This window comes from Pteronotus mesoamericanus, unplaced genomic scaffold (genome assembly GCF_021234165.1).
Source record: "Pteronotus mesoamericanus isolate MK-2021 breed Mesoamerican mustached bat unplaced genomic scaffold, CSHL_Meso_final contig_68, whole genome shotgun sequence".
Taxonomy (NCBI): Eukaryota; Metazoa; Chordata; class Mammalia; order Chiroptera; family Mormoopidae; genus Pteronotus; species Pteronotus mesoamericanus.
Window position 1 is genome coordinate 1,322,963 of NW_026555234.1, and position 11,311 is coordinate 1,334,273.

An 11,311-nucleotide genomic window follows, 5' to 3' on the forward strand; every position below is an offset into this window, starting at 1 on the left:
GACCTGCCCGTGGGCGTGCCGTGGCCCGTGCGGAGTGCTGGACGAGGGGTTTGGTGCCGCTTGGGGAGAGCGGCCGCAGAGGAGCCCGTCAGTGTGGCCCACAGGGACCGCAGCTCTGCGACGGGACAGCGCCTCGGGCCCGTGGAAGGTGGCCGTGTAAGCGGTGCCCCCTGAAACCTTACACGTGACTGCAGGGCCGGTGGTGGTCGCTGCCACTTCTCAGTGGCCAGCTGTGGTCCTGCCTCCGGGGCCACGTGCTTCTCCCTCGACCCCGCTCCTCCCAGGTGGGAGCCGTCTCAGCTGCATGCTCTTGGCGGCGCCGTCCTGGGGGCGCGGTCGGTACTGCAGGCCGGGCCTGGGGCTCTGCTCACTCAGTTTACTGTTGCAGGACGCACCCCTGTCCGACTGCACGGAGACAATCGAAGGGCTCGAGCTCACAGAGCAGACCTTTAGTCCAGCTAAGCCTCTCTCTTTTAGAAAGGTACTCACTGCCCTGCCCCTGCCTGCCTGTCGGCACACGCGGCCTTCCCCCGCCCGTCCCCGTGGCCGACCTGGTGACCGACGTAGCGGTGCACAGGTCCCCGAGTCACTTGTGAGACAGTACGGAAGGTTCTGTTCTGCCTGCTCCATTCTGCGAGTAATCCATTTGGTATGAGTTTAGTTTTACAATTTTCGGCCTTTTTCCATGGTGGAAAAGTGTCAGTTTTAGCGATGGGGTCCTTTTCTGAAGTCCCACATGTGACTTTGGTCAGCGGTGGCAGTGCCCCATGTGACCTGCCCCTTCACCTGCCCAGTTGCCACCCTCATGTGACAAACGTGCAGTCGGAGGTGGCATGACTGAAAGGTGTCATTTCACGGGAGTGGGGAGTGAAGCAGGACAGTCTTTGTCAGCCCTTGTGGATGAAGTGCATGTATGTTGACTTTTAAAAAAGACCCTAGGTGATTTTTTTAATGTTCTGGGGGTGGGGAAAGACTTGTGAAAATTTGAAACCCAAAATTATGATTCTCCTTGTACATGTGCACCTGACGTGCTCAGTAGGGGAAGCCACGCGGTGTCACGTGCCCAGGAAGGAGGCCTGCCCGCCCGCACTTCGAGGCTGTGGACCTGCTGCGCGTGGTGCCCAGGGCAGGGGCGGCTGCTGGCCAGGGTCTCTGTTGTTCACCCTGTGTCCAGAGGAACTTCTCAGGGCCTGTGCCTGTCAATTAACACGCCTCCCAGGAGATGCAAGTATCGTTTTATCTGTGTTCCAGTTGCCAGAGAGAAGCTGAGTTCTTGCGAACATTCTGTATTCCTGTCTGGAATCCTCACTAATATCATTTTGCGTATTTATGTATTATTTCAATGGGTCTCATTTATTCTTGTTCTTAAAATGTGTTTCCTGCATCCCTTATTGGAGGAGCTTCGTAGAGCACAGGAGAGAGACGGACTCTTGCCCCATCTGTGCCTTCATACTGTGTGACCTTGGTCACGTCTCAGTCCGCGTCCGGAGCCGGGGGGCTCACAGAGCGGAGCGGCCCCCAGTGATGTGGGTAGCGCTGATTCGGCAGGGCTCTCTGGCATCAGACTGCATGTCGTGCCTTCTGCGCAGGTCGTAGGGTTGCCTGCCTGGAGGGCTGGCCGGTCCGCGCTGGGGAGGGCTGCGGGGCTGGGCTGGGCTGCGGGGCTGGGCTGCGGGGCTGGGCTGTGGGCCTGGCCGGCCCTCATGCAGTCCCAGTTCTGTGTTCGCTCTGGCCAGCGGTGCTTCGACGTGGGTCACAGTCGCCTGTGAGAGCCTCGTGGAGCATAGGCGCAGGTCCCTCCCTGGCTGTCCATGGGAGTGGGGTTCCCAGTGAGTCCCGTGTCCCTTGCAGGCCCACACAGCCGACTAGCCCCTGTAGAGGCTGTGCCCGGGTGGATCCAGCAGAGGAATCCCCTGGGCACCGAACCCAGCGAGGGGGACGCCCTGCACAGAAATTCCTGCCCCAGCTTCTGTTTTCCCTGCCACCTTCCTTTGGGTGATCACATCGGCACCCTTGGCCTTCCCCCCTATGACAAAGCGCATTTGACCCGATGGTGAGAATGTGCTCTGACACCCCGATGCCCTCGATGGAGGTTGTTTCTGTGTTGTGTGTGGACCACTGCGCACAGGTCATGGTGCTCCTTCTGGGAGGTGGTGCCGCTTGCTGGCAAGGTAGGCTTGTCCTTGACCAGGTGACAAGGACCATGTTTGTTAACATCCCACAAACGTCCTCTTTCTGGTGAGGCAAGTGTGCAGATACTTGCTTCCCGACGAAGACCCCGAGGAATGGGAGTTTGGGGCTTTTCTGGAAGGTCTTTCCTTTGTTTCTGTCTCTCCCTGGTCTTCTGACAGAAGAAGGGGCAGCGAGTCCCCAGCCCTGTGTCCTTGACTTTGTGTGCGCTGTGCGCGCCGCAGAGTGGCTGGGAGTCAGCCTGGCCGCCCTCGGGGTTCATGTCATTCGAGAGCAGGGAGTGAGGGTGCACGCTGAGGGCCGTCCAGCACAGTGGAGCGTTCTGCTCTGGGGTTTGTCCAGCGCCCAGTTCCTGTCCTGTCGCAGCGGTGGGCACGTGGGGCTGTGTGCCTGCCGTCCCTTGTGCTGCGGGACGGAAACGCGAGGGGCCCTGGGGCCGCCTTGCAGACTCGCTGGGGGAACATGACTTGGTGTGCAGCATGTGGTATACGCATGGCCCAGCACTAAGAACCTAAATTCAAATCTGTGCAGGTTTTGCAGGGGAAAACCTGATGCTCAGAGAGGTCAGGTCACCAGCCCAGGCTTGCCCAGCATAAGATTACGGTGGAGCCGTCACTCCACTGAGGCCACCTCAGCCCCGGGCAGAGCAGCGGTGGGGGCTGGACCTCAGGGGCCCAGACAGAGCCTCCGCATTCGCACCCCGACCTGACTTAACAGCCAGGTGGCCCCCATGGGGCCTGTTTCTCTCGGTATCAAGAATTGCCCTTTCTTCTGATGCCAGTCTGGCCCTCGCTGAGGAGGGAGCCTCGGCCAGTGGCAGCCGGAGGGGGCGGGCGGCGACTCGAGGGCCAGGTGTCCAGGCCCAGGAAGGGCCTTTGGGGCCTTGTGGTCTGAGGGGCATCTCTGTGGCAGTCAGGTCTCGATGGTTTTTCTTTTGCTGATTTTGAACATTTGACTCAAATGACTGCACTCTTTCCTCTCAAATCTCGCGTCACCACCCTGTTCCTCGGGCAGCGACACCAGGGCGCCCGAGACACCGGCCGTGGCCGTGGGTCTGCGGTGTCGGTGCCCAGCAGGGCCGGAGCAGCGGCCGGCCCAGAGGGCTCCTCCCGAGGGCGCTGACACAGGCCTGTGGGCAGCAAGGGGCTCGTCTCGGGCCGCAGGGCCTCTGAGGGGCAGAGCAGGACGCAGGTCCTGTCCTGGTGAGGCAGGGCTGCCCCTGCATGCAGAGCTGGTGACTCGGGTCAGGCCTGGTCCGCGAGAAGGCCGCCCGCCAAGCCCTCCGACGTGCGCGTCTCTGGGCGCAGGCTGCTGACTCTAGCAGGCCCTTTCTTCTGTCTCCCGCGGCCTGTGTCACTCTCACCCGTCGGCGCAGTTGCAGACGCTCGGCACCCAGCTCATGGGCCGGGGGCCGCCCAGCCCAGGCTCCCCGGCCGCAGCCCCCCTCTCTCGCGTCTGTCTTTGCTGGGGCACTGTCGGCCCCCCTTGCTGGGGAGGGTGCGAATGGGCCAGGCCTGGGGTCAAAAGGATTTTGGATTCTCTTGTGTTCAGTTGCTTTGGGCAGCTCTCATCAAGTGCCCAGCATGTGTCTGCGTCACGGCTAACGTTCTCGGCGTCCGGCCCCTGGGCATTCGGGGGCTGGCCAGGCTGGGCTGGGGGGCACAGAGCTGCACTTGGGCGGGGGGCGTGTAGGGGCCTCAGCCCCACGGGCTGCCCGCTGGGCTCCCTCCAGGCCTGCCCCACTTCCGTGCGGCCTGCTGGTGCCCCGCTTCCTGGGAAACTGGGCGTGGTTGTGAGCTGCTTGGGTGCTGCACTGCGCTTTGCTTTCTTTTCTACAGATTCTCAGTTTTCCAAATTCTGCAGACAAATACTGGTGTTTATGCCAAAGGAACAGAACTTGCCCTGGCTGGTGTGGCTCAGTGCATTGAGCACCAGCCTGCGAACCAAAGGGTCGCTGGTTCGATTCCCAGTCAGGGCACACGCCTGGGTTGCAGGCCAGGTCCCCAGTGTGGGCGCATGAGAGGCAACCACACGCTGATGTTTCGCTCCCTTTTTTTCTTCATCTCTTCTGCTCTCTCTAAAAGTAAATAAAACTTTAAAAAAAAAAAAAAAGAACAGAACTTATCGTGCTCTCAGAAGGGAGGCAGATCTGTCAGTATGCCTCACCTGGACGCAGTGACCTGGGGCAGCCTCTGACGTGGGAGGAGGGGCCTGGACTTAAAGCCCGCCCCCCCCATCTGTCGGGGAGGCGAGGCGCGCTCTGCTCTCCATCCGCACCTCGCTGCCTTTGCTTCTGAAACCCCAGGGCCTTCCCAGGACTCTTTCCTCCTGTCACACGCACTCTGTTGCATCGACATGGTTTCTGTCTGCTCCCACCAAAGGCTGTGTCTCAGCCTGCGCCGCGGGGATGCGCGTGCCCCAGAGCGCTGCCCGCCCCACCTGCCTGCCGCCCGGCCTGGGAGGAGGGGGTCCTCGTGGCGGGGCTCCCCCAGACCTGGCCTTGGCCTCCCTTCTTGTCCTCAGGGGGAGCTGGTGACAGCCTCCAAGGCCATCATTGAGAAGGAGTACCAGCCGCACGTCATCGTGAGCACCGCGGGCCCCAACCCCTTCACCGCGCTCACCGACCAGGAGCTGGAGGAGTACCGCAGGGAGGTGGAGCTCAAGAACAAGGGCGCCGCGGGTGAGCGCTGGCGGGGGCCGGGCAGCCGCGGGTCAGCGTGGGTAGGCGGAGTGCGGGGGCGCGCCTCTGAGCTGCGGGCGTCTGGTCAAGGGCCAGGTGTCCCAGGGCTCACTCCCCCCGCCCCCCCAGACGCCCCCGAGAGTGGGGCGCACCCCCGGGAGTGCTCTGGTTGGGGGCCCACAGCACACAGGGGCCAGACGGAGGCTGAGGGCGCCCGTGTCCGCTGCTGGGCTCCTGCGTGCTGTCCCGCGCTGCGGTGGGGGGCCGGCCGAAGCTGCCGGGAGGACATGGGCGAGGCGGGGAGAAGAGCCAGGGTGGGGCCCCCATGGCCTTGGCGGCACCCCGTGCCCACTGCCCCTGGAGAGTTTGGGGTGTGCTGGGCAGTCCAGGCCTTCAGCTGTGGCAGTGCAGGGCTCCCTGTCATTTGTAAGAGATGAGTGGCACTTGGACCACACGTGGCCTTTTCTCTGAAAGCCTCTGAGTGAAGAGGCCGCCCTGATTCAGTGCTGTGATGCTCGCCCGTTACCTTTGAGCAGCCACCCGTGCCAGGCCCTGTGCCCAGTGCTGCAGACGCGGGCCTTCCACCCGGCCCTCACCGTTACCCTGGGGGACGGGCGAAGCGGGTCCCAGGAGCAAGGCCATGTGCAGCCGAGCCCGCGCCGGCGCTCCGTCTTCCCCCTCCGGGGCCTGCGGCCTGGCCGCCCCGCCCCTGGTGGTGCTCACAGCCTGCGGGGCGGCGGCGCCCTCGTCTCTGCACTCGTCTCCGGCCGGCCCAGGGGCTGCGTGCTGGTGCGGCCTTCGTTTCTCTCAGTGCCTCGCCGGCCTGGGAGGCCGTGTGTTGGTAAAGTGGGAGGGGTCCGGGTGTCCGTGGGGCTTATCCCGGGAGCTCTCTGCGGCTCCCCAGCCTCTGACCCAGTTCACCTTGTTTTCTATCTTGTGTTAGACCAGCTAATGCCTTCTGTTGCTGCTTTTAAAATTTGAGTTGTGCAGGATGCTATTGCTGAGTTGATTTGAGTACCTGTTCGGTGGTCACTGCCTGTCACTTCCCATTACGTGCGCAGTGACGTTAAGGCGTGCTGCGCCCCGACTCAGCCCGCCCTGATTCCAGTCAGCTCGCTCCCTGGGTCGGCTCACGGGGCCGCAGGGGGCCGCCTGGGCTGCGGCCGTCGCTGCCCGCTGTAGGCCTCGAGCGCGGGGTGATGTGTGGGCCTGCGGCCCGTGCCTTGTGCTTGGGTCTGCTCCTTGGACCCTTCCAGTGTTCTGGGAAACCTGGGTTTCTTTCTTTTTTATTTTGAATTAAACTACAAGGCACGCAAGTGTTTCCCCGGAATCAGGAGTGATGTCACAGCAAGTGAGAGGGTGGGACAGCTGTGACCTTGCTCTGGGGGCCCTGCCGGGAGCCCCTGCCCACCCTGGTCATGGGGGCCCGGGGGCGGTGCTGCAGGTAAAAGTCAGACCGTCGAGGCAGCGCCTCCCTTTGGAGGGAAGAGGCCTGGGACCTCGGAGGAGATGCGCCTATAAAGGCCTTTGGCTTCAGGAAGGCAGCTGCCGGCTCAGTCATCTCTGAGATCAGAGGCCCTGCTGATTGCAGCCGCTGGTTCAAAACTTGGGAGCTCATGGTCCTCGGCTGTTACTAAGCAGTTTACATGCAAAAAGGAGAGCTGAGGGGCGAGGACAATATTGGTGCGTGTCTTCCCTGGTGAGAGGTAGTGGGAACCTGTTGGGTCCTGGCCACAGTTTCTGCAGTTCCCCTGGTCCTTGTCAGCGTATTGTACTTAACAAAGGAAAGTGTGCATTACGACCGCCTCGTCCACTGTTCGTACAAAATGCTCTGCATAAAAAACTAAAACCAAGAGAACGCTCACGTAGCCTCCCTGGTGCTCAGAGGGCCCCAGGCTGCTTGCCCAGCAGAGGGGAGGGTTGGGGGTGAGCGCGCTGGGGCCCCTCCCCGGAGGCCGGCGAGGCCGGCCCGAGAGCCGCGGTCACAGCGTGTCACAGTGTGTAGCAGGCAGTGCGTCAGACTCTCATGGGAGTAAGACTAGAAATGCTGGTGTGTCCAGAGTTGCTGAAATCTTTCTCAAAGTGAGACCCGCCCCCCCCGTGACTGTGACTTCCTCGTCCCCTTTCGGGGAGGACTTGGAGAAGGACGTCGACGGCTGTGGCCCCGAGCCTTTCCCGGCCTCCTGGGCCTCCTCGGGAGCCTGTCCTCCCTGAGGCAGCAGACGGCCTCCTGCCCGGGGGGCGGTGGGTGCAGGCGCATGATGGCGTCATAATTCCCCGTCTCGCCTTCCACCCACCTGCAGAGAGCCTGGACGAGGCCGTGGAGCAGAGAGACGGCGGCCCTCCTGCGCGCCCCGCCGCCGCCGAGCCGGATGAAGGTGAGCCCTGGGCTGGGGCGGGTGAGGCTGCCCCGGCGCGGGGGGCGCGGGGCTCTGTGGGGTGGGGGTCCCCGGGAAGGCCGGGCCGCCTGTTCTCTCCGGCACAGGAGGACAGCTGGTGCGACTGAGGACGCGTGGGCTAGTGTGGGAGCCCGCCCGGCACGGGGCTCTGGGCCCCGGCCTGTGCTGCTCCTGTCTCGGCTCTGTCCCAGGTGACTTGAGGCAAAGCAGGCGCCTGTGAAGTGCCCCTAGGTGGGAGGACAGAGCCCCGTGGTGCCCACTCTGCACATTCCTAACCCCCCGGGTGTGGATTGCACCTCCGGAAATGTCCTCTGAGGGTCTGGGCTACGAGGTGTCGTTGGACCTGCCGTGACACCAGTCCGTGTAAAGTGCTGGCCTCTGTCGGCCTCTCAGACCGCCCACTGCATGTCTGTGGCGTGTGGCCTGTGTGTCTGTCCCTCGGTCTCATACGTCATGCTCCCTGTGTCCGTCGGGAGCCTGTGGCTCGCCTCCCACCCCATCTGTGTCCACGAGAATGGCTTGGCCATTCCGCTGCGGCGCCGGTGGCTGTGACTGAATGCATAGACTCTCTCCCTGTGCTTTTCTCTTCTTGTGGCCGCGTTGCGAGCAGGAGGATGCGCTAAAGAGTTCCTGTTACCATAGTAAGTGCCGCCGGCTGGCGGGCGCCCTATGCTTTGCCTCATTCTGCTTCTTTGTTGCTTACTACGTTTTGTTTTCTGTTTATTCGCGATAAAAACATTGTTCCGCCCCCCCCTTTGTACCCGGTCCTTCCATTCCGGGCAGTGGCCTCCCTGGAGGGGCTCGGCCTCCTGAGAGCTGTGTGGTGGGCGGCCTGCCCTCGGGGCGCCTGTGGGCCACGGCAGCCGTGTGCCGAGCACTCTGGGTCCCAGAGGCCCCACGGGCGTGTTGTCCTGCCCGGTCTTCGGGACACATGACTGCTGGGAGGGAAGCCGCGAGTCTCCACGGGGTTCGGACGGAGTGGCCTTTGCCACCTGCTGCGTGGGAGGCACGTGTGTGTGAATCTTCGCTTAAGCTCAGGCAGAAGAGCGGCACTTGGCACTACTTTTTACTGACATTTGGTCCAGTGACAAAGGTTTCTGTGAGCAACCACAGGCCACCTCTGCACGCTTTGCGGAGTGACTCCTAACCTCCTGCTGCCCCAGGTCCACGAGGGCGGGCGGCCGGTTACCCTGGGGCAGCGCCGCCAGCTGCCAGGGCCCGGGGCCCGAGCCTCCTGTGGCCGCGTGTCACCCACACCAGCTCTCCTCCCGTCACCTCCTGAGGCTTGGCCTCATGGCCGACATTCCGAATGGCCCGGTGCTCCCACACTGTCGGTCACTTGGGGCTTGGTAGGCTGTTCTTCAAAAATCTGTAAAACCAGCTCCTGTCCCACCCACCTGAGGATGGCGCTCTTCACCCCAGACCAGGCCTCGGCCGTTTCTTGAGGACCGGCCACACTGTTCCCTGCGGGTCTTCCAGCAGCTTGGTTTTTGCCCCTCTCCCTGCCCCTTCCTTTAATTAACCCTCTGGCCCAGTGGCTCTGCTTGCGTGACGATGGCCTGCACCTGGCCTGGGAGCGCCCTTGGGTTTCCACGGGCTGCCGCCGGCCTCCGCGGTTTGCCCCTTAGGGGAGACCAAGTGTGGCGGCCCAAGGGGAGGCTTGATTTCTGGGCCACTCACATGTGCCCTTCGGGTCCTAGAGAAAGCCTCTTCTCAGGGGTTTAATGCAGCAGGTGCTGCACTGTCACGTACCCCCTGGGGACCGAGGCAGGCGACAGCCTGCTCGTGCAGGCAGGCTTCTGTAGCGGGGGCCAGAACCTCCCTGAGACCAAGCCTGCGAGCGGCACGACGTGCTCCGTCCAGCCTTGGGGTCGAGTGGCTGGACTCGGGGTCTCTTCCCCCGGTCTCGGGAGAAGGCTCCGGAGTCAGGGCAGGGCGGTGTCTGTGCAGGGCGATGCTGGCCTCAGGCTCGCCGCTGAGGGCCGGGCAGCTGCCCTGACTCTGTGTCTCCTGCCCTGCCCTCCAGACCTGCCGCGGGACCCTGCTTTAGGAGACGACGGTGATGCCGCCACCTCTAAGCCGACTCTCCCTGACCTGTCCCCTGATGAGCCTTCAGAAGCGCTTGGCTTCCCTACACTGGACAAGGAGGAGGAAGAGGGGCTTGGCGAAGCCCGCCGCCCTCCAAGCCCCACCAGGTCCTCCACGGTGGCCAGCCCCGAGCCAGCCCCAGCCCAGGGAGCTGAAGAGGCCTCCTCCCCCACCGCTGAGGAGGGGGTTGCCGCAGACCCAGGCAGCGATGGGTCTCCAGGCAAGTCCCCTTCCAAAAAGAAGAAGAAGTTCCGCACCCCTTCCTTCCTGAAGAAGAGCAAGAAGAGGAGCGACTGCTGAAGGCCCGTCCTGCCCACACCGACTGTGTCTTGTGTTGTCTTCCTGGGTAATGGAATGCCGAGCCCATCCCCCATGTAGCTAGAGCCCCCCTTCCGCCTGACCAAGCCCCTCGCAGACCGGTGCTAACCTCCTGTGCGCCACGGGGCCAGCCCCGGCGCCCGGGCCCCAGCCTCAGGTCTGGGGAGGCTTGGCTTCCGTGTCCGCCACCTCGCCCCTCTGTCTACTCCTCAAGACGCGCTCGCGGGGCTGTCCGGTCGTGGTCCTGGCTGCACGGGGGCCCTGCGGCCCTGTCCGTGATCTTGCTCGCCCTCCTGTTGTGAAGCGACCCACGCTCTGTCCCTGCTGGGCCCCCCTTCACTCCCAGGCCTCAGGTGGCTGAATCAGGCGCGTAGCTTCCTGCTGGCATCCCCTGCTCTGTGGCCTCACTTTGTTCGCATACACGAAGCCTTGGTGGGAACACCCCTGCCTGCCAGCGGCCCGGGGCAGGGGTGGCCTCAGAGCGGCGGGGCAGGCTGAGCCGGACGCCCAGCAGGGAACGGGCCCGTGCGCGCCCGGCCTGGCACCCTGGCCGGGACGATCCAGGGCTCAGCACCCTCCTCGCTGGGGTCTTGCACTTCCTGCCATGAGGAGGGTACTTCAGTAGGGGGAGAGTCCTTTCTAGAATCCTTTTCCAGCAGATTTGCAGTTCATCCCACATCGCTGGCGGTGAACACAAACGGTGACTCTTTGCTTTAGTTTCTCTCGGGCCTGTCACGGAGCACCCGTCCCCTGCTGGGGGAGGTTTGGGAACAGAGAGTCTGCTCTTAGCTCATCCTGAGAGGCCTGGCTTTGACCCAGGGCGGCTCCGGGCAGAAGTCGGCCTGGGAGTCCCTGCCGGCCACCGTGCCCCTATCGCTCTTGTTCACTTTGGCGAACTTTGAACTCCACCCCCTGGAAAATAGTCTGCAGCTGCTTGGGGGGAGCTGGCATGTGGCCATGCGGACTCCTCATGGCCACTGCCCTGGGAGTGGCCTGGGGCCAGCCTGTCTGCCCCGCCCCCACCCCGGGCCCCTTGGGGAAGCACCAGGTGTGGGCTTGGGTCCCACAAACTTGGCACCCCCAATGCACCCAGGTGGGCTGCACAGCACTGCCCGCTGCTCTGGGCCCCTGGAGAGCACACCGCTTTCCTGGGTGCTCATCTGCCCGGGTGCGTCCGCTCCCCAGGCTGCCGGCTTCGAGTCCGCCGCGGCCCCTTCCTCACCCCGTCCTCCATCCCACGCGCAGCGACTTTAATTTCACTTTGTAGTTTAATTTTGTATCACAACACAAAGTTGAATCGCATATGCAGACACAGGCCCTGTGTCCTTTCTCCATTGTAACACGTTTTACTCACAAATAAAGTTCTTTAACCTGTATCCTTGCTAAACCTGGGAAGCAGTTATATGTTTTAATTCCTTTGTTTTTTTAAAACAGGACTTGGAGAAGTTTGTCTCATTCCCAAAAAAGACCCCCAGAGCATTTCACTTCTTGATGCACCCCTGGGGGCAGCCCCGTGCTACGGGCCCCAGGGCCAACTTGCTCCTGCCTGGGGACTGGCAGCGGCCCAGGGCTGCAGGGCAGGGCCCCTGGGGCCACGGCCATCCGCCCGCCCAACCTCCCGTGTCCTGTGCTGTCA

The 11,311-nt window shown here is 63.0% G+C and overlaps 1 protein-coding gene across 5 annotated transcripts in view; it reads left to right on the plus strand.

Moving 5' to 3' along the window:
• ADD1 (adducin 1) overlaps nt 1-11,060 on the plus strand; it is a 74,940-nt gene extending 63,880 nt beyond the window's left edge. For 2 of the 5 annotated variants that reach the window (XM_054581881.1, XM_054581882.1), the window contains exons 13-16: nt 389-481; nt 4,714-4,870; nt 7,174-7,248; nt 9,296-11,060. In XM_054581881.1, the coding sequence (XP_054437856.1) occupies nt 389-481; nt 4,714-4,870; nt 7,174-7,248; nt 9,296-9,657 (687 nt within the window). In that variant the 3' untranslated portion in view covers nt 9,658-11,060. Of the gene's footprint in view, nt 1-388; nt 482-4,713; nt 4,871-7,173; nt 7,249-7,879; nt 7,911-9,295 lie in introns of all 5 variants that reach the window. The other 3 variants (XM_054581883.1, XM_054581884.1, XM_054581885.1) reach the window with 2 other exon arrangements.
• Nucleotides 11,061-11,311: the final 251 nt, after the last annotated feature.